Raw genomic sequence first — 20,516 nt, forward strand, 5'->3', positions numbered from 1 at the left:
ATCGTGTTGTTGTTACGTTATTGTATGCGCACTGCTTATATCGAGCAAATTCCTTATTCCTTAATTGTTCGCTGCTCGTTGTTTACGATTGGGTAGAAGCCACCATCTGATATAAAGAAACTGCTAAAATTTGTCACTGAGGCAAACCCAAAGCTAAAAAAATTTATGACGCCAAGGAAAGCATGAGGTTCAAGAATGAAACTTTCCATATCGTAATCAGACGATTACAACTAGTGGAGCCATTTTCGACAAGAGCGGTTGCGAGCGTTGTAGCGATTCACAGGGTGCCGTTGATAAAAAAAAACGTACACATGGCGCAAACCACACATTTAACGATTCGCAAACAATGGGACAGAAATGAATCAAGGCGAAAACGAAAAGGGCCACTGTTGCCGCACGAGTAGTGGGAGCAAAGCTCCAATGACGGAAAAGAAAAAATAACACGAAATTTCCGGAAAACAGAACACCAAAATACCACAGCCTTTACTGCAGGTGCAAGAGCTGAATCTACAGCTGCTTTTGCGTAGTCTTTGTTGCTCTAGCAGCGCCTTAAACGGCCCCACCGGCGTATACTCTCACCCCTGTGTTTCGAATAAAGCAGGAAAACGGTGTAGTTTGAGGGGATTGTTAACGACCCGCGCAGTATACAAACAGCTGAGGAGACACCGACCGTGACCATGTATGTAGATAAAAAAAAAGCACCCGGAAATCGGATCGCAGCACTTCCGCCTGCCGCCTATGTCAAGTGCTAGGGAGTAGTGAGTATCATATGCAACCAATCCTAACCAGGAAGCACAAAACGCGTTTGCGGGGTTACCGGTAGGACACCCGGACTCCTCCGCCTCGATGACTGAGCAGGCATCCTCGTTGATCAACCGCTGACTAGCCGGAAAGCAGTCCGTCAGTCATTTTCCACGTGTGAAATTTTCTTTACACCAGCTGTCCGACGGGACTCATCGCACTGTCCCCAAGACTGTCCAGAGTGGGTAAACTGAGGTCTGCTGCTCCCAGAACATGACCCAGCTAGACAGCATGGCCTGTTGGGCCGTGGCCGCTTCTTGCGCTTTGCACACCTTCTTCGGCATGATGCTGGTCAAGTCCGAGTCTGTCATGTACGTGGGCTTCATGGACATGCTGCACGCCAATCGGGAGGACGCCTCGTGGTCCCCCACGCTCTCCGTCACCATGTCTCAACTCGCAGGTGCGTGCGGGGACGTGGGCTCGAGTCCAGTTAAGTGCAGGCACAAACATGCGTGCGCACATGAAAACACGCAAACATAGGCGCGTGCGTGTGTGGCTCATGCACACGCAGACACGCGTGCACGCAAGAGAACACACGCAAGAACACGAGTGTGTGTGTGCGCGCGTACGTGTGTATGTGGTGTTACATTGACGAAGGCATCCCCGCACGGAACTCTGTCGCCTACGTCAGGTAGTGGTAGCATGGTGAACGAGCGGCGAGCAAGAGAGCTGCCTCGGTGTTGACGACAAAAGACGAGGGCAAAACTTTACTGCTTTACTGCATGGCGAAAGATTAACAGCGACGATACAGAAACAGCATGTAGTCGACGGGCAGACTACGAGCCACCGAGAGGGGGGAATTTATACACAGAAGTGGCAGCGGTTCCGCTGCCTTCAAAGTACACACACACAGGAACACCTTTTCCCGGTGGCGTGATATCCGGAGCACGTAGAATCTGAGAGGTGGGGAGGGGGGGCGTAAAGGAGATCTCGGCGAGCGGAGCCTGTTCGTAGAGTCAAGTATCAACACGACCCCGCTTGTCGTCACTTGTTTGAAGAGGGTGTGGTTTACTGCAACACAGGAAACTTCACCGCACTGCAGCAAACTTTTAGCGCGCGCGCATAAAGTAGCGACACGCTGAAATCGAGACTCGCTTCCTGTCCCGCTGGTGCTGTATCGAGGAAAGTGTCCTAACGAATCGTCGGCCAACCACGGCCACGACGACAATAATTTCTTGTCTGAATGAATAGCCATCAATCATGGTGATGATGAATTATGACGTCATCGACAAGGGGATAGTACGCTCTACGACGACACGTCATTGTCATGCACACTGAATTACGCATTGCAGTACCGCCGATCCCTATCCTCAACAAGGGCAATCATAACGTGTCATACTGTTCGCCACTACATACTCTGTGGGGTATGTAATAGTGTGCTAAGCTTCAAAGTACCAGCACAGACTTGTTGTGGTTGCTCACCTAGCTGTTGACTCACCTAACTCTTATTGAGGCACCAAGTAGGAGGGGTTTTTTAGTACGGGCATGAACAGACGACCTAGCTATGACCTGGATGACAGGAGCTGCTGGTGCTTTCGCACTAATCTAGCTTTTTCACTCGGTCTGTCTCACTTGCTTTATTTAATGAGCTCGTCTCTTTACGTGTTCATGCCTTCCCAGGAAGGGAACGAAACCGCCCACTCTCAGACTCGAGATCTTACCCCCGTGTTGGAGTGGCGCCCGACCCATCCAAAGGCGCAAGGCCAGCCAGAGAGTTTCCTTACTTATACAGATATCACGAAACATTACCACCTCTCCTGCCGAAAGCTAGTGCCCCTGCCCCCCCTCCCACGAGGGACTCACAACAGCCCAAGAGCAAGCCTGGAGATACCCACACCCAACCCGCCTGCACCTGATCCACCCTGCAGAAGCCCCATCCCTGAACAGCACAGCCCCAGCCACCACCCCATCCCACATAATGTGGGCGTGCCCCAAAATCCCTATGCCCGAATCACCAGGGTTGAGCAGTGGAAAGAAGCGCTGGCGCCTCACGACGGAGAGGTACGGAGCCCCCTGTGATCGCAAGGGCCGCCTCGGTCGTCGCTGGGCTAATACCAAACGACCACCAACTTCTGAAGACAAGTTTCGTTCAATAAAGTCTCTCTTCTCTCTCTCTCTCTCTCTCTCTCTCTCTCTCTCTCTCTCTCTCTCTCTCTCTCTCTCTCTCTCTCTCTCTCTCTCTCTCTCTCTCTCTCGCCGGTTGCACGATTTGAGCGCCCACGCAGGTCCCGTGTACGGCGTGCTCGGCCTGTGGGTGTCCGACCGGCTGCTCCTGATTGGCGGCGCGCTGCTCTGCGCCTTGCCCGTCATGGCCTGCATGTGGGCCCCGAACCTGGGAGCCGTCGCCGTCCTTTACGGCGTCCTCCACGGTGGGTAGCCCTCGTCGAGCCTTTTTCGACACTCGCCGCTTTGGTCGGTCGCAGGTTGCTTTGTGTCGGCGTTCGTATGCACACGCACCTGCAAAAGATAATAATGATAAATAAAAAATAACTGGGGAGACACTTAAGACTGCTAACGTGTTTCGGATGGAAACCGTTATGACAGTGAGAATAGGTGAATCGGGCGTAGCTTCTGACAGCAGCTGTTACCGTCATTGGCAATTCCACTGAGTGGGTATGCGACCAATCTCAAGACCGTTCGGAGGAAGAGATGGAGAGAATGGTCTTTAATGGTACCGGTGAGGTTAGCCTGGCAAAGGCGCCTGTATGCTACACCAGGTGTATGAGAAGAAATGAAATTGATGAAGTGATGATGATGACTATGAGGCGCTCACTAATGATGCCTTATTTAAAAAGTGTGATAAGGTCTTGTACTTTGCAGGGAAGTTCATAAAGCTCTTGTCGCTCGGCATGCTCGTTCAGAATTATACCAGAGGCCTAACACGTCACTTAAAATGGTCAGTCTTCTAGAAAGCGGCTGGCCCAGGGACACCAGGAGGGACGTACCAGATGCTGTGTACCGCGCACATTCACATATGACGTAATTCAAATCCTCGCACATGCCACGCAGTGAGCAGAGCGGGTGAGTGGCCTGTTGCAGCTTTAAGCGAAGATGAATTCTGAAAGCGACATTCAGCCGCACACGGCAAAGAACCGCTTCGTCATGCTTGGCCAGTCCGTGAGGCATCCTAAAGTGCCCGTGCGGGTCCATGGAGTGAAGCGGCGCGTAATTTTTCGGCGCAGCAGCCCACGTAGATCGCTGGAAACTCCAAACAACCTTTGACACAAAAGCGGAAGCAGATCGGTATAGGTAACACTGACCCGTGCCCATCATCCGCGATCGATGCCGCAGTGTCCGCCTTGACGTTCCCAGTTAACTCCGTATTGAGAAGCTACAAATTGGTATTATGGTAGCTTCATGAAATCAGCATGTCTTACACGCGATGCAACAACAGAGTATCGTGAGGGGAAGGCATAATGCTTTCACATTCAAAGCACGTAAGCAGACCTAACTGCACCTCGGAAGCCGTGTTTCATGTGTCGTAGGAATAGACTTGTGGTTTGACCCCTCCCTGCCACTAACGGCAGCTGTCATCGTCATTGGCCAGTCCTCTTGGTTTAGAATGCCATGCTCAGAGATTTCTCTGTTACAGTGAACTAGAGTACTCTCCTCTAGAGTACTTGTCTTCTAGAGTACCTTCTCTTTTTCTAGAGTCTCTCTTTTACCTTCTACAGTATCTAATTTAGAGTATTACCTTCTAGAGCATCTGTTCTATAGCTTCTTGAGTACTCTCTTCTGTGAGTACTCTCTTCTAGGTACCTGTATTTTATTTTATTTTATTTTATTTATTTACATACCCTAACGGCCCGAATGGGCATTACATAGGGGGGGATGGAGTGGGGTTATGATCAAAAGTACAGTACATTTTTCCAGCAGAACATAAATGAAGGCAGAGATGGTGTACATGACTATTGCATCGAGAAACTGAAAGTACAATCCAGAAACAACGCCAAACAACAATACATTACATTGAATGAAAAAAAGGGCTTCACGCGAAATACACTTAAAACAGTAAGCAAAAACAAAACAGCGCAAACAGTACACTCTACTGGGGGCAAAAAAGATACAGAGAAAAAAAAAGAAAAACACAAGAAAGATTTATGCGACATCAAAGAACTTCAAGAAAGGTTTTGAGTGCATGTTGAAAGGATGATGAATCGGACAGTTCTGTGATGTGAGCAGGTAACGAGTTCCATTCTGCGATTGCAAGGACTAAAGGAGAGTTTTTATATCTTTCTGTTTTAGCGAAAATTGGTTTAACTTTGAAAATGTGGTCTACCCGGGCGGAGATATGAGGCGGTGGAATAATATGAAGCTGGGAAAACGGCGTGCTACTGTGGTACAGCGAGTGAAAAAACGATAGTCGAGCCAACTTTCGGCGCGTGGCAAGCGAGGGAAAATGAAGTGAATCCTTTAAAGAAGATACGCTTTGGTAACGCGAGTACGAGGACGTGATGAACCGGGTTGCCTTGTTCTGGACGGATTCCAAGAGGTTAGTTAAGTTTGCGCCCTGAGGATGCCATATGATTGAACCGTATTCTAGTGAGGGCCGGATAAGGCAATTATATGCATGAAACCTGGTTTCTTTGGTGGCTAAATCTAGGCGCCTCTTGAGAAGGCCAAGTTTTTTTAGGGCTTAAGTAGTTATGTATTCTATGTGGCACGTCCACTTTAAATTCGCCGTGAAGAACACACCCAAATATTTAAACGATTGAACTTAATCTATTGGAGTATCATTTATTTTGTAGTTAGCAGGAACTGCCTCGGGGGTAGGACTAAACATTATGTGTTTGGTTTTTTCTGCATTGATTTCCATTTTCCAGCGGCTACACCATTCCTCTAGCTTAATCAGATCAAATTGCAAGATAATTGTATCGGCTGGATTAGATATTTCTCTATATACTACACAATCATCCGCAAACAGGCGAATTGCTGATTTTAGGCTGCATGCTATGTCATTGATGTAAATCAGGAATAAAAGAGGACCTAACACAGACCCCTGAGGGACCCCAGATGAAACACGTGTTTGGTTAGAAATATGATTGCTTAATTTAACTGTCTGGAAACGATTGGTTAAAAATTCTTCTATCCATCGTGTTGTGTTCCAAATTTGCTTTTGCTTGTTTGGCTTTTTCTACTTGTCTCCGACGGCACTGCAGCGGCTTGCGCTGCTTTTAATCCTCACTTTCAAAACTAATCGTCCTTTTTCGTCTGCTATTCCTTAACTGTGCGCACTTGCTCGGTCTCCCGGGGAACATTTTTATTGACCGGACGCCTATCTGTGTGGGTCTGTCCGGCTTAAACCACCCGAACGTTTTTGGCGTTGCTCGAAAACTGAACCATCGGGAGAGCTGGAGGACAGGACAAGTCCACATAAGTTTGGAATAGGTAAGTTCTTCGCCACAAACGCTTTACAATTCAGCGACAATCAACGTCCTCAATTCGCCTAACATTTTCTTGTTGCATATCTTTCTTTGACTTCAGACGTCTTCGCTGTTAAGAAAAATGAACACGAACGTTACCTTTGGGATGGGATGGAAGTCTTTTTGTTTTGGACGTGTAGTATCACTACAGACGCGGATGTCGTGGTTTTACTGTAACATGTATACATCTGGCCGGTTCATTGCTCAAACATGCAAGCCAGTGAAGCCACGCTGAGACCTTCCGAATTCCAATCAAGCGGTACAGGCATAGGTACCGACCTCTGCAGAGCTACAAGAGCTATATTGGACCACATTACTGACTCACATCAGAAATACACCGGACTAGATAGGTTGTATAACCTTACAAAGAATCCAAGCAGTCCTTTGGACACAGGCTCCGAAATAAAGATTTGTCTCCCACTCTTCTGCGCCAGGCCTCGGGGCCGCCTGCGAAGGCGTGGTCCCGTACACGGTGACGGCGCGCCACTTCGTGCGCTACCGCGGCGTGGCCATGGGCATACTGTTCACCTCGACCGCCCTGTCGGGCTTCGTCTTTCCCCTGGTGGCCGAGGCCCTCCGGCAGGCCTTCGAGTTCCCCACCGTGCTTTTCATCCTCGGCGCCCTGCAGCTGAGCATGCTGCTCTGCTGCATCGTCGTCGACCGGGTGCCACCGGGCGGTGGAGAAGCCTGTGGCGACGCCGAGAGCAGCATCGCTGACAGCGGCTCCAGCGAGGTCGCTGCCGTGCCCCCGCCAGTCCAGCGCGGGCAAGCGAACAGTTTCCTGACGGCGTCGCTGGCGCAGACGTGCGTGAGGACATACGCCGAGTCCCTCAGTCTCCCAAAGTGAGTGGGCGTCTGCCTCAAGATAATAACCCGACTCTTCAGTAAGCTCAGATCTTCTAGTGGTCGTCAAAAGACGTCGTTCGAATCCGCCGACAGGCGAGGTGTACCTGAATGCTCCGAGGTGAAGTGGAGCATCCAGGCTGCGCCAAAGACAGGGGAAGCAGCTGTAGCATGCTCTGCATAACTGCTTTATGTGCCGCATGGACAGCCTGGATTCTGGTAGATCATCATGCATGGAGTTGTTCGACAAGTGCCTGTTTAAAGGGACTCTGCAACACTTCTGATAAACGCTTTCACTCTTTCCTTCGTGTCTGGAAGCACTGTCAAAGCTATAGTTATCAACGGCACGGAGCGGCACTGCGTAATTTGCTCGTTGCAGCAGAAGTATCTACCTTCCGTTTTCGTTTTGCTTTGTGGCTTCTTTATAAAGTGGCTATCGATTGCGTTCATTTGTGCCACTCAAGAAAAGCGTGCCAATATCCGCTACATCACTGTAATGATGTAATCCCAGCAGTTGAAGAACGCCAGCACCGGAAAAGAGATAAAAATATTTTGAGCAAGTTTTTAAGTTATCTGATGGGTATAGAGCAGTAATTTTTGGCTGAGGTACCTCGCGACCCCATAATGTAAGTACTGGGTGTTCTGGGTGACTACGTCCTGCAAGCATTTAAGATTTCGAAAGAAATTTGAAAAAAGCGTGAATCCCCAGGTGTTCAAAATTAATCTGGAGCCCTCCACTACGGCGCGCCTCAGCCTGCGTTGCGTCGGCGCGTTAAACCCTGCAATCAATCAATCAATCAATTAGAGGAGGTTCCAACCCCCTCCAAATTTTTTTTAGGCAGCGCGTGCGCGAGGCTTGGTGTTCCTTTCGGCAAAACTCCTCCCTTCAGATAACCCATAACCCCCTCCACAAAAAAATTCTGGCTACGGTCCTGGGTGAGGCCATACAGGGGTTTATTCAGAATTTCGATTTTGGGGGGTGATGAGATCCTTCTGGGGGGGTGTGTGTTAGGGGGCTGTTGGGTGTATAAATCCCTGGGCGGGGTGCTCGTGGTTGCGGATTTTTTTTTTTGTGAGGTGGGGGGGTGTTGAAATCCTTCAGGGGGGTGTTAGGAGTGTCGGGGGGGGGGGAGGTGCATAAATCCTTGAAACCACGGACGGAGGGACTTTCCCAACCTACAATAAAGACCTAAAAAACTCACCTGTTGACATTCCTATGGTGCTTGCCACTTCATGACATGAACCACGGACTTTAAAACCGTCGTCTACCAATAAAAAAAGCTTGACAAATACATATCAATGTTCACAGCGGCCTAGTTTGCTTATTTTATAGATATGTCGCTTTTGTACTGAAATAAAAAAAAATACCCTTGCTTGTTAGACAGCTAGCCCCATCTAGTGAAATATATATGCGTTTCTTGTAGATTTTTTATCTATGTAAAAAAAGTGACATATCTCTAAAAGAAGCAAACTAGGCCGTTAGGACCATTTCTATGAATTTGTAAAACGTTTCCGGCTTTTTAAGCCAGTGGGTAACGAGTGAGTGAGTCCCTTAGGAAAATGATTAGGTGAGTGCCTGCTATCTGTGCAGCCTCTGTGATGAGAGGCGCTGATGAAGTGGTCCGAGCCGCATGTATGGCCAACACGCTTGCGGGACACACCGGGCCGTGATCTGGATAGTTAAGGTCGTTCCTCCGTTTGACTGTATTCTACTTAACCATGATTACTCGTTCGCTTGGTCCAATTGGACGCCTCGACGTAAACTGAAACTCCTCTTGAAAATAAACTCGCGCTAGTCACATGACGAGGTTCGCGACCTCTCAGGGCAAGTGTGTTTACGCGACTGGTCAATTATATGCCTCGCGTTCCCTGATGAATCTTCTTTAATCTCGGCGTTGTCCACTGAAGGCGCTTTTACCGTTAATTCAGGTCCTTCCCGGGCTTCCAGCAGCCTCCGGACGAGTCGTACTCGCTGCTGAGTGAGGAAGAGTCACGCTGGAGCCGGCTGGCGCGCGGCTTGCGCTCGTTGGTGTCCTTGGATTTATCCCACCTGGCGACGTCGCGAGCCGTGTCCCTCTTCACGTTCTCCGTGTTCGTGCTGGTCGCAGTGGACTTCGGCGCCGACAACGGCTTCGCTGGGTACCAGGCCGTCGCTATGGTCACCGCGTGCGCCGTGGGGGACCTGGTGGCTCGAATCGGCACGGGCCTGCTGCTTGACTTTGACGTAAGTCGCCCGAGGTTACCCTCTCGTTGGTTACCGGTTCAGGTTAGGTAACCACCTTAGGTTCGGCGGCCATTAACCACGGCCAGAATTACAAGTATCCCTCGGAACGTTACTAGGTACATTGTACTAGCGCAACGACGGAACACAAGAGGAAAAAAAATTACGCCCACCTCCCCTCGCGGGAACCCTGGTGTGATACAACGCATCTCATGGGGGGTTCTATTGGCGTTTTCCATCGTATTGATTACGCTTATAGCAGGGATTCTCACGCGAAGGGGAGGTGGGCGTAATTTTCCATTTTCACCATGTAATGCACCTGCAGTACACGTATGCTCAGGTATGGTCTTTATTGCAGACGAGAATGAGAGCCTTGTGGTCCGTAAAGTGCACAGTTAGGGGCTCGACGATTGCATCAAGCAATCGTCGAGTACTGCGAGAGAGTGCAAGCGTAACGCGGACGACCGTCGACTGAGACCGTCGGAGCGCGGCATGCCGCTTTATATTCACAGCGCCCGAAGGAGAGGAGAGCGCGGAGAGAGAGAGTACTGCTCATGCGCAACGACAAGCGCAGCGCCGCCCACCGGCGCCTAGCAACGGAGTGAGAGCGCGCTGCGCCAACCCGCAGCTGTTTGGGAGAGAGTGTTCGCTATCGGAAAGAGGAGAGGAGGAGAGGCGCAGCTGTGCGGACAACGCCGGACAGACGCAGGAAGGACAGAGGGGCGAACATGAGATGCGTTGCATCTAAAACCTCAGGACGAATGCTATACTTCAACTAAGATCTTTACGAAGCACGCATACTCGCTACGTCGTCGGCGCATGCGCCAGAAGGAAGGGAAAAAAACTGCGGTTGATTTCTCGGCCATAGGAATCGGTAAAACACGAAAGTGAAATGTGCCGCGAAATCTGCGGCTGAGCATTAATTGCGGGTCGGCGGCTGTCTTGTGGGTGTTCTCGGTGAGCGACGTCCTACTGGCGGGTCGCTTCGGCAAAGGTATACTGGCGTCATTTCCTTGACGGATATGACGTCAGTCAAATCTTGGTGTATACCGGCATGAAACACTTTCGTGTTAAAATATAAAACCCCAAAACAAACAACCCGAAGTATGGCGTACTTTTTAGTACTAAGCAGGGTGTCGAACCGGAACCGAAACGAACCGAAAACCGGAGCTGAACCGGTATCTTTGCCGGAACTGAACCCGAACCTAAACCGTTATTTTTTGAGCAAGCTGAACCCGAACCGGAACTGAACCGAAAAAAAAAAGAAATAACGGTTACCGGTTTATGCCGAAACGGCTCGACCCTCCGCGGTTGATATTGCACAGTCAATGGAGAGTTTTAGCTGACCGTTTTTCACGGTCCGCTCCGCTCCGATAGCAAGCGGGAGCGCCATTGCGCATGCGTGCCGCGCTTGGCCGCGAATGGCATTGGCTCCGGTTGCGCTGAGCGTGCCGCTGATACGGGAGCGGACCGTCGAAAACGGTTAGCTAAAACTCTCTAATGCAATTCAGGCTTTTTTTTTTCTTTCACGTACCATCAACTTCGTACCCGCTCGCGCACTTTCCCCTCCTGACAATTGAACACTAGAGAGTTTTAGCTGACCGTTTCTGACGATCCGCTCCGCTCCGATAGCAAGCGGGAGCGCCTTTGCGCATGCGTGGTACGCTAGCGCGCTACCGGCGATACCGGAGCGGGGCCCCGCTCCACTAACCGGGGCCTCTTAGCGGACCGTCGCGGCAGCTTACCGGGCGGAATTTTAACATGGCTGCCACCGCAATGCGAGCGCGCTCCGGCGAACTTCGTTTCTTCAGTTGAAACACGACCGACGAAGCCGCGAAAGTGCTTCCGAATAGGCAGTGGTGCCACACACCTCAAAGATCTTTAGAACGGAAGCGAAAAACGTCGACCGAAGCGCGGGGCTGCTTCTATGCAGCGCTATAGTGCCTAGAATATACTAGGCACTATAGCAGCGCCGAGAAAGACAGCATTGTCTTGGCTATTCCAAAGTTTATCGGCTTGTTTATTGATATTTAGAAAAATTATACCATGTCAGTGACTACATAAAAAAAAGGTTACATGAGGGCAAGAAACACGTTATTTTGCTTTGTTTGGGTGACCAAATACAAATTCTTATGTTTCCTTTAGTTGAAGTTTTGGTTTACAGGCGCACGCGAAACGACCAGTCACGCGAATCATTCCCCGTCGAGGGAGATACGGTTATCGCTTAGCTAAAAGCCTTTCGGATGCTGACGCTCCGGTTGTGCTGAGCGGGACGTCGGGAGCAAAGCGGAGCGTCAAAAACGGTCAGCGAAAACTCTCTACTATCACGCTTTATGTAACAACAGGGGAAACGAATGAGCAACAATGCAGCAATGGTCTGTTGCTGCTGGAAGCGCGAGCGTAGTGCAAGCTGACCAAACAGAATGTCATTCTCGGCAGCTTGCAGGGGATAAAAAACGACTTTGCCCTTCCCTAGCTGCGACTTTATTGGAGCAATCAGGCTGCAGGAGTGCTCCACTGCGCAACAGCGAAAGCCCACACCCGATCTCTGCAAAATTTTTGCATTTCATAATTTGTTTAAAAGGTCCGACACCTGCAAATTGTTAATACTTGACAAGTGTGACCGCAGAAGGTGCTCAGTGGCTAAGCCGTGCTGCTGATGCAGTTTTGCCTCTTTAAGATCTGCTTTATTTCGAAGGTGCACTTGTACCGACTGCCCAACTTGCTACATTACTTCTACTGCTACTCGTTCCGGAGGGGAGTACTGCTGTGGACGAATTAAAGAGCGTCTAGCCGAAAAAAGTCCCATCTCATATGCTCCGCGCGTCAAATTTCCCTTTCATTTTGTAACAGCATATTCTCTTATAAGATTCCGCAATGTAGCACACGGAACGATGACAAGGGGTCAGGCGGTACGATGACATAGTGCTTGTAATGCACTCATCCGGTATAGCTACCGCAAAAGGAATTGCAGTGGTCAGAGCAATAATGCAGTGAGAGAGCGTTAACTGAAGCTTACTTTTAACAAAAGTGTGGCTAACACATTCGATAAGGTGACAGCTAACAAATTATTCAGGGTGACAAAATAATCTAATTCATTGGTAGTATTTATGTGCCTGTGGTATGATTTTACAGTTTTGTTACAAATATAAAAAATGTACGCCAATGGTTTATACAGGCCTAAATTTAAGGCTTCAAGGTTATCGTGATGGGCGATTCTATAGCGACGATTGCGATTTCAACAAAAAAGGAAAGGGCAGAAAATATATCCCACCATCATACCTCTTCGTGGTGGCTTTATGAATAGTCGCTAGGACAACATAAAGTCTGGGCGGGAAAGTAGGTGGTAAATCATCGCCACTTCATCTGTTTTTCTAACATCTCGTAATTGTTTAAACTTTGCTTTGAAATTGCGCCACTGACCTTGGGGAACAACAGCATTTTGAAGTTTTGTTTGTATTTTGATTTGACTGTCGTTTTAAACTAATAAATGTTATTTTTTTAATTTCAGTCATATTTCAACTCATCGAACCGGTTCGCGAACCGGTTCAAGCTCCTGAACCGGTTCGCGAACCTGTTCGGTACGTGATTTTGGCGAACCGGAACTGAACCGGAACGAAATGATTTCGCCTGAACCCGAACCGTAACCGAACCGGTATTTTTTTCGGTTCGACACACTGGTACTAAAGGTTTCTTCCCCGCACGAAGACCCTATGTGCAGGGGTGCACCCTTTACAGGCCGCTTGCTTCGTTGACCTGGAGCCAGTTCCGTGACGGATATATCACGTCATTGAAATCTTTGTGTATCCGGGAATAAAAACTCTTCCCGTGATCGGAGTCGAACCTGGGTCCCTCGCATTCCGAAGCCGACGTGTATCCGACTGCGCCGTTTCGACACGGTCGAAGCAGTTTGGGTTAGGAGAGGGGTGCATGGATGTGCAAAATTAGGCCGAAAAATCATGCATCCCTCCGCCTAATGACGACGATGGTTGAACGCTGGGATTTCTTTGCGCGAAATAAAATGGCGAAGGGTCAAAGTCAAAGGAACTGCGATCAAAAGTCCTTACTGCGTGCGAATTATACAAAGCTCAACGAGTCACAGTCTAAATCGTCTGTGAATGAAAGCCCAAACTCAGACGACCACCAAGGAATCTCTCACGAGAAAGCTTTGCGTTTATCCATCGTCGTCGTTGGACGGAAGGGTGCATGATTTTTTTTTTCTGAGCCGATTATGCAATCTGTTATTTCTATTTTTTTTTTCCTTTTTGAATTCTCTTGCCAAATGCTGTTAACAGCACTCATTTTATGTCTTGTAAATGACATAGAACCAGCTTTTTGTCCCTTCTTTCTGCATTTTTGCCTATGAAAAAAAAGAAAAAAAAGGAAAGTAAACTGAATTTCAATTTAAGCCACGCGTGCTGTCGTGATTGGTTTGTGCTGAATACGTTTCACACGTGAAACACAATTGCCTATGTATAAGTTGCACTTAAACCTCTCTCCCCTGCAGCTGCTGAAAGGAGACACCCTGATGCTGTGGTGCTTCGCCATCCAGGCGGCATCCGCTGTCGTCCTGGCGCTCGTCAAGCAGTACTGGCTTCTCGTGGCCGGATACTTTTTCGTAGGCATGTCCGCTGGCAGCGCCATAATGAGCAGCACCATCATGGCGGCCGACCTGTGCGACCAGGAAACCCTGCCGCTCAGCCTGGGAGCCATACACTTCTTCAGCGGCGTCGTCTGCTTCGCTCGGCCTCCCATCATCGGTGAGCGGGCTTGGCTGCATGGGGAAATTTGTTCCTTCGTACGTGCGCTTGCACAGTCTCTGTCAAAATTTCCTAGGCCATGCCAAGTATTTCCGGGCCCCAAATGATTCAAAGCAAAAGGGTAAGTAACGCGTTGAAGTGCGACCGAACTATTTCATGACAGTTGGAAATATAATTAGTTCGCCAGGTACCTCGCATAAAAGCATAGTCTCACGCGAGCGGTAAGCTTGCACTTGAAATCTTTTGTGGCCTATTACCTTTTCGCATGGCCTAGAAACTTTTGAAAAAAAGCTGTGCCTGCACCGCCACGTGTCGTCGTCTTATAAGCTTTGACGATGAGGGATGATTTGAGGTCATGATGTGTGCATACGTGTAAAGTCTTAGACGAATGAACTGCAACACAAATGTATTAACCCGATCACACAAAATCAAATATGGTAGTTGTTTACCAAAAAAGATGGCGCAGCTTGCGCTAGTGGTGGAAGCTCGGAGAAACAGCGGAGCTGGGGGTCAGCCTAGCTTCTTCCGGTTTTCCTAGGCCTTGTTAAGTTTTGTTGGGTTTTGCTGTGTTCTTGCTAGACCAGGCTAAGGGCTGAGTGGGGAAGCCAAGTTTAGTCGAATTTTGCAAGGCCGTTCCGGTCGGTCCCCTACACTTACAGCGGATCCCAGGGGGGACGAAGCTAGGTTGACCACAGCTCCGCAATGTCTTCAGCCTTGCCCCACTAGCGCAAGCTACGCCATTTTTTTGCGTATTAGTAGCCCAAGAAAGACTATCACCTTTGTATGCGTATATGTCCCTTGTGCTCACACCCGAGGAGACGCGAAAGCCGGCTTTACTGTTATAATACCCTATCTGCGGTGGTGCACCCTTTACAGGCGGCGCACTTTTCCCGGTTTTCTTTTTTTTTGCTTACGCCACCGGACCAAGCTTAAGCTTAAACAGCTTCGCTGTTAAAAGAAATGGTAAAAATGCAAGTTAAACACCTTTTTTCTGAAAATTATTTTATTTTTAATGTCTCCGTTGAGGGCAATATGCCTGGTCTACTGAGTTTCACGAAAGTAGGAATGGTAATTTGCGGTGAAATACGCGTCAGCGGCGTTGATGGCATTCTCATTGGACGACTTTTTCTTAAAAAATAGACTTTTTTTAAAGTTTGCGAACGAGAACAAATAATACAGGCTATACCCGGGGAATACGAGGGGTCAGAAACCAATTCAAAGCCCGATTAATACAGTTTAGACCCACTGCAACGGTCTATTTAATGAGGGACAGAGTAGTATCTTGAAGGAGTGTGTGCTGCTAGTTCACAGTCAATAATCGCGGCACCAGTAGCGCAGAACTGTTTGATGTGAAATTTTTCGGAAAGGATTTTGTGCATTGTTTCAGTCGAGATGCCTGCAGTATCGGCACTAAGGCCCGCTCTCCTTCGGGGTCCTGCAAAAAAGTGCAGTTGACTTTTTTCCCACACTCTTCAGAGTAACGACCACAACGGAGCGTCATAAAGCTATGCAGTAATCCCTCGTTATAACAAAGTCAGCGAGACGGCAAAAAATTTCGTTATAAGCGGTATTTCGATATAAGCGACAACTCTATAAAAGGTGAAGTAGTTAAGCTTTAACTGCGCCACAACTGCGAGGAATCAAAACACATTCCAGTGAAGTAAAACTGTATTCAGGTGCAAAAAAGGCAGTGAGCTTTGGCTGTTTCAAGTTCCTGTTGGGCGCGAGCAACCCCTGCTCCAATTTGACCATGGCATTGCTCAAGGCTGCGGTCACCGCTAATGCATTCAACTTTATTTCGCAGCAAGCGCACGTACTCTCGCGTCTGAAGGCACGCGCCGTCGGCGCCCAAGTGACTGAACGCAGCGGGCGACGCGGAAGGAGCTTTGGAGGTGCAGCGACGTCGAAACTGGCGGCAAGGGGTCGAGGAGTTGACATTAAGGCAATAGCGAGCGGTGACTCGCAGACTGGAGAGGGAATGAGGAGGGGAAGGTCATTTTTATGGGGGGAAAGGGGGAGGGGTGGGGTGCGGAGTTCACGTAACTCTACAACTGTTTCGCGCTGGAAAGCGCCGGAAATGCCGCGGCTTGAGCCCGAGGTTGTATTTGTTCAGCTCATAAAATTATTAACCGTTCATTGTGCGTACACAGCGCAATCATGAAAACTGACCGGTTTTTCACTAATGGCTTTGCATGATCACTGGGCAATTTTTTTCCGAGGTGTGCATACGTGCAATTTGCAAAACGAGAGTTTTTCGGCGCCCCCTTGTCGACGATACTGCTAATTCTACAGTTCGAGTGTCGGTGTTCCTGCACCGTCGCGTCCCCGCCATCGAACAATGTCTGGGAACAAAATTCATTGACCCTACCGCGCATTTGGACCGTTTGTCTAAAGTCGGATGGCGCGAATCGAGCATGACCGGCTCCAGAATATCGCCAGGGAAACACGAGATTGCATTGACCCAACATGTTGACAGCCTGACTCGCCGCTGGGTAGCCGCCGCTCGGCGACGCCTCCGCTCGCCACTTCGCTCTATTATAAGCGGGTCAAGCTCTTCGTGCACTTTGAGTAATGCGGCCTAAAATGCATGCGTTTGGGTTGGTACCAGAAGAAATTTCGAAAAAAGCGATATTTCCAGTAAAGCGATTTCGTTATATCTGGGGATTACTGTAGTTTCACCTCTAGTTTATTCGCGCTCACCTTTAAATTCGTTCCTCCAGAAATAAATTATCTTCAGCAGTGATGGTGCGTAGGGCATGCGAAACTCACCTAAGCCGGCGTTGGTCTTCTCAGTAGTCCACTTCGTAAAACATTTTTATTACTGCACGGAACTCTTCTCACTCCATTGTCGCGACAATTGTGCTGACATGTTGATCTCAAGCGTATGTCGGACGTGAGTTACGCCGCACTTCTACATCATATCTGGCCTGGACGACACCACACAACTTGTGGCGCCATCTTATATAATTTTGTCCAACTTATCGAGCGGCTCTCGAAGTATGATCTGCACGGGTCATGCTATATTGGCATGTTAGATAGCGCCAAAAGTACTATAATTGTAACATGTGTGTGTGAGACATTGGATTAGATGAAAAAGAAATCGCGGCACGTCCTTGTTCGTTCTGGCGTTTCATTTGGTTATGACTGCACAATGCCACGGATAGTCATGTCCATCATTCTTTTTCTTCCATGTCCATCATTCTTTTTGTACTACAAAGGGTCAATGAACACAAACACTTAGGTATCATTCTTTCTTCTGATCTCAAATGGAACAAGCACGTGTCATACATTTCAACTAAATCCCTCTCAGCGCTTCTTTCCCTCAAACGGTCCCTCCGATACGCTTCGGCAAAAACCAAGCTACTTGCATACACGTCACTCGTTCGATCTATCATCGAATATGGCGTCATATGCTGGTTCCCACATACCAAGTGTGCAATAGCAAAGTTAGAGGGTGTGCAAAGAAGAGCAGCCAGATTCATCTATAACAAATACCGCCGTCGTGATTCACCAACTGAACTGTTAAGATTAGCTGGGCTCCCAACAATCAGCGACCGCGCAAGGTACCTTCGAATGAAATTCCTGTTTCTTCTCCAGAGCAATTCTCTAAAAATAGACAAAAACCGGTTCCTAACACGTTCCGATACACGGAATTTTAGAACAAAACACAATAAACAATTACTCGAATACAGATTTCACAACGACACCTTCAGGTATTCCTTTTTCCGCAGGCCATCAGAGAATGGAATATGTTACCCCAAGAACTTGTTGATTGTACGTCCCGTGACTCTTTTCTGTCCGGATTGTCTAATTATTACTTTGTTACTACGTAATATTGTACGCTTGTTTTTCGCTTTTGAATTTGCTTCGCGAGAAAATGTCGCATTGTGTATGTTGCAGCATGGGCCTTATCGTTATGATTGCTTCAATCAAGGCAAATGCCTCTTGCTACTATTGTTGAAAAATGTCTGAATGTTCATGCACGTTTTTGATCTTTCACTACTGTACCCTTTCCTGCCAAAGCCTTTGTTAGGCTAGCAGTATGTACAAAATAAATAAATAAATAATACGATAGTTAACCCCCTTCTTCTAATCCAATAAATCGCTGGAAGATCCTGAAGGCATTTTCTTAAATTCGAAAGTTTGCCTCATGGGGCCCACGCACACGAAACAAGTTGACTTCGTCCAAAAAGTCCAAGAGTTGTCGATTAAATGGTCCATAAGAAGCTAACCGCCTGAATTCGTATCTATTCTTCCTTTCTGTGGAGAAGGGGGGAAGGGGGGGGGGGTGCTTACGTAGTTACGTAAGCACACGAAGTCAACGCCTGCAATCCGTTCGATAGTTCATTTTTACCTTTCCTTTTTTGCACCATCCGTTTCCATCTTTGGTCATAGCGCCATCTATATCAAATAAACTTCTTCATTAATTAATTCATCTCCTCGTTTCTATGCCTATCTTCCGGTCCCAATTGAGCAGACATTTTACGGATGTCGCTATGGCTGGAAGAGGATTGTTCTTGAAGTTATAGATGCCCTCTGGCCTATACTGGATGGCTCTTAAGGTGAACACTTTTCTTTTTTCGCGCGTTGTGAGCGCCTTCAGCGCTCGCTCGAATAAGTCGACTTCTTTCTCATGCTTGCAGGCTATGCACGGGACACCATCGGATCGTACGACCTGCTGTTCGCGGCCTTCGCAATTGCCTACGCCGCTGTGACGCTCACCTGGGCAGTCCGCGTGTGCTGGCACAGGTGTCGATCGCGCAGGAGGGACAAGATATTGGAACTAAATTAGAGGGCTTCACACCAAGCTCGTGCTGTTAGACATATCTCAGACTCAATGTGAACGAGGGCCTGTTAGGCATACTTAGAAATTGGTTAGTGCGTGAGTGACTGTCCTCTGAGGTGTAATCATGCACTCGCTAAACACCTATACACGCACGCAAGCAAGCAAGCACGCACACATTAATTGAATTTGTCAAGCTTTGTTAATAGATAAATAACACCAATATTATGCGGCTTTATAGTTTTGTTTGCACTGGTGCCTCTGTTGATCGATGGTACTTCGAGGCGAAAGCATTGGCACGCTGTCGCTGGCTGATATTCTTTCTGCATTTATGCTTGTTCGTTTACATTCTGTTTTGTTCAGTCAATAAGAAGGATACATTGATGGCTTCAAGCGGGAACCTCGTGTTCCCGCTTGAGCCTACCCTCCAATTTGTATCGATTATTAGAGCCTACCCTCTAATTTTAATCGATTTCTATTTGTGCTCATTTCGGGCGTCTTTCAGGAAGGGCGGCCAGAAGAAGCGATATCCGCGAAGGATAAAGCAGTCACGTTAAGAAAGAACTGTGTGGACAAACATTTCTGCCGACGGTGGCTGCTTATGCTCTATATATACGCACCTAAAACGCTCATCGATAACGGCGTTGCCTGGCGTTTGATCTCTTTGCAACTACAAATATTTCCGTTGTCATATCGCCGCGTACGGTGAAAAGGGACAGCGCTAATGAATGCTGAACGTAGAGAAACTGGTAGCAATGAGGGTTATGGCAGAAAAGCGCTCCTCTGTTTTTTTTTTTTTTTTTTGTACGCTGTGTCTAAAGGTACGTCGGGCGTACCCGCAGTATTTCTTAAATTTTTTTATAATCTGATTGGCTCAGGCGTTTTGGAACTTGCGGGAGCGCTTTGGCTCATTTCTAAATTTAGGCCTAACGGATGTCCGACTTGGTTGGTTTACGATTATTTTAAGAATGGTAAACCAAGATTCTTGTCGGGGTCGGGGAAAGCCATTAAAGATTGCTTTCGGCACGATGCGCCTTTCGGTGAACCCATGCATGCGTGCATATTTCAATTTCTCTGCCTGAGTGCATGTGAGAATGTGGGCGTGTGCGTGCATGAATGTGTGCGTGCATTCGTGCGCTAAAAACTGAAGAGCAATTTACTTCGGTGTTTAGCATACATGCCAAAAACGCACAACCCAACTTAATTTGCAGGGGATGCTGTGGTGATTTGAATTATATTAATGCACCGATGGTCCCGGTGCAGTATCAACTATGGGACCCTCGTCTAAATATATATGCTCTTGTAACCTTCCTCTTTTGCAAGAGTCAATAAACTTTTTTTCATTTCTTTCGTTAAATAATGCGAGAGCATTACGCGGCCCCTTGAGTGAGAAAGCCGGCGTCGACCGTCGACGTCGGCGTTTGCGTCTGTGGCTGCAAAACAGCTCCTTGGGAAGCGTTCCATAGCACGAGGCGTTCCATGTGCGAACTTCAACTCGGCAGTAGCGAGAAGTGGCCGTCCACGCCAGCAAAGCACAAACTAGGGAATCGAAGAACGCACCCAAACGAGCGAACTGGAATGAAACTCACCATCGTCGTCAAATCTCCGATTACGCAAGGTGTGATGGTATGGCAAGGTTGATGTCTGGGCTTGTAGGTTCCACATGCTTAAGCTACAGCGCAATA

General features: G+C 48.3%; 1 protein-coding gene across 1 annotated transcript in view; it reads left to right on the forward strand.

Moving 5' to 3' along the window:
* LOC144153125 (monocarboxylate transporter 12-like) overlaps window positions 1–20,071 on the forward strand; it is a 22,806-nt gene extending 2,735 nt beyond the window's left edge. The window contains exons 2-6 of the mRNA XM_077684782.1: window positions 3,027–3,170; window positions 6,659–7,067; window positions 8,997–9,291; window positions 13,796–14,048; window positions 18,692–20,071. Of these exons, the coding sequence (XP_077540908.1) occupies window positions 3,027–3,170; window positions 6,659–7,067; window positions 8,997–9,291; window positions 13,796–14,048; window positions 18,692–18,840 (1,250 nt within the window). The 3' untranslated portion in view covers window positions 18,841–20,071. The remainder of the gene's footprint in view (window positions 1–3,026; window positions 3,171–6,658; window positions 7,068–8,996; window positions 9,292–13,795; window positions 14,049–18,691) is intronic.
* The last annotated feature ends 445 nt before the right edge of the window (window positions 20,072–20,516 follow it).

This window comes from Haemaphysalis longicornis, unplaced genomic scaffold, assembly GCF_048455015.1.
Source record: "Haemaphysalis longicornis isolate Haplotype H1 unplaced genomic scaffold, Haemaphysalis longicornis Haplotype H1 scaffold_9, whole genome shotgun sequence".
NCBI lineage: Eukaryota > Metazoa > Arthropoda > Arachnida > Ixodida > Ixodidae > Haemaphysalis > Haemaphysalis longicornis.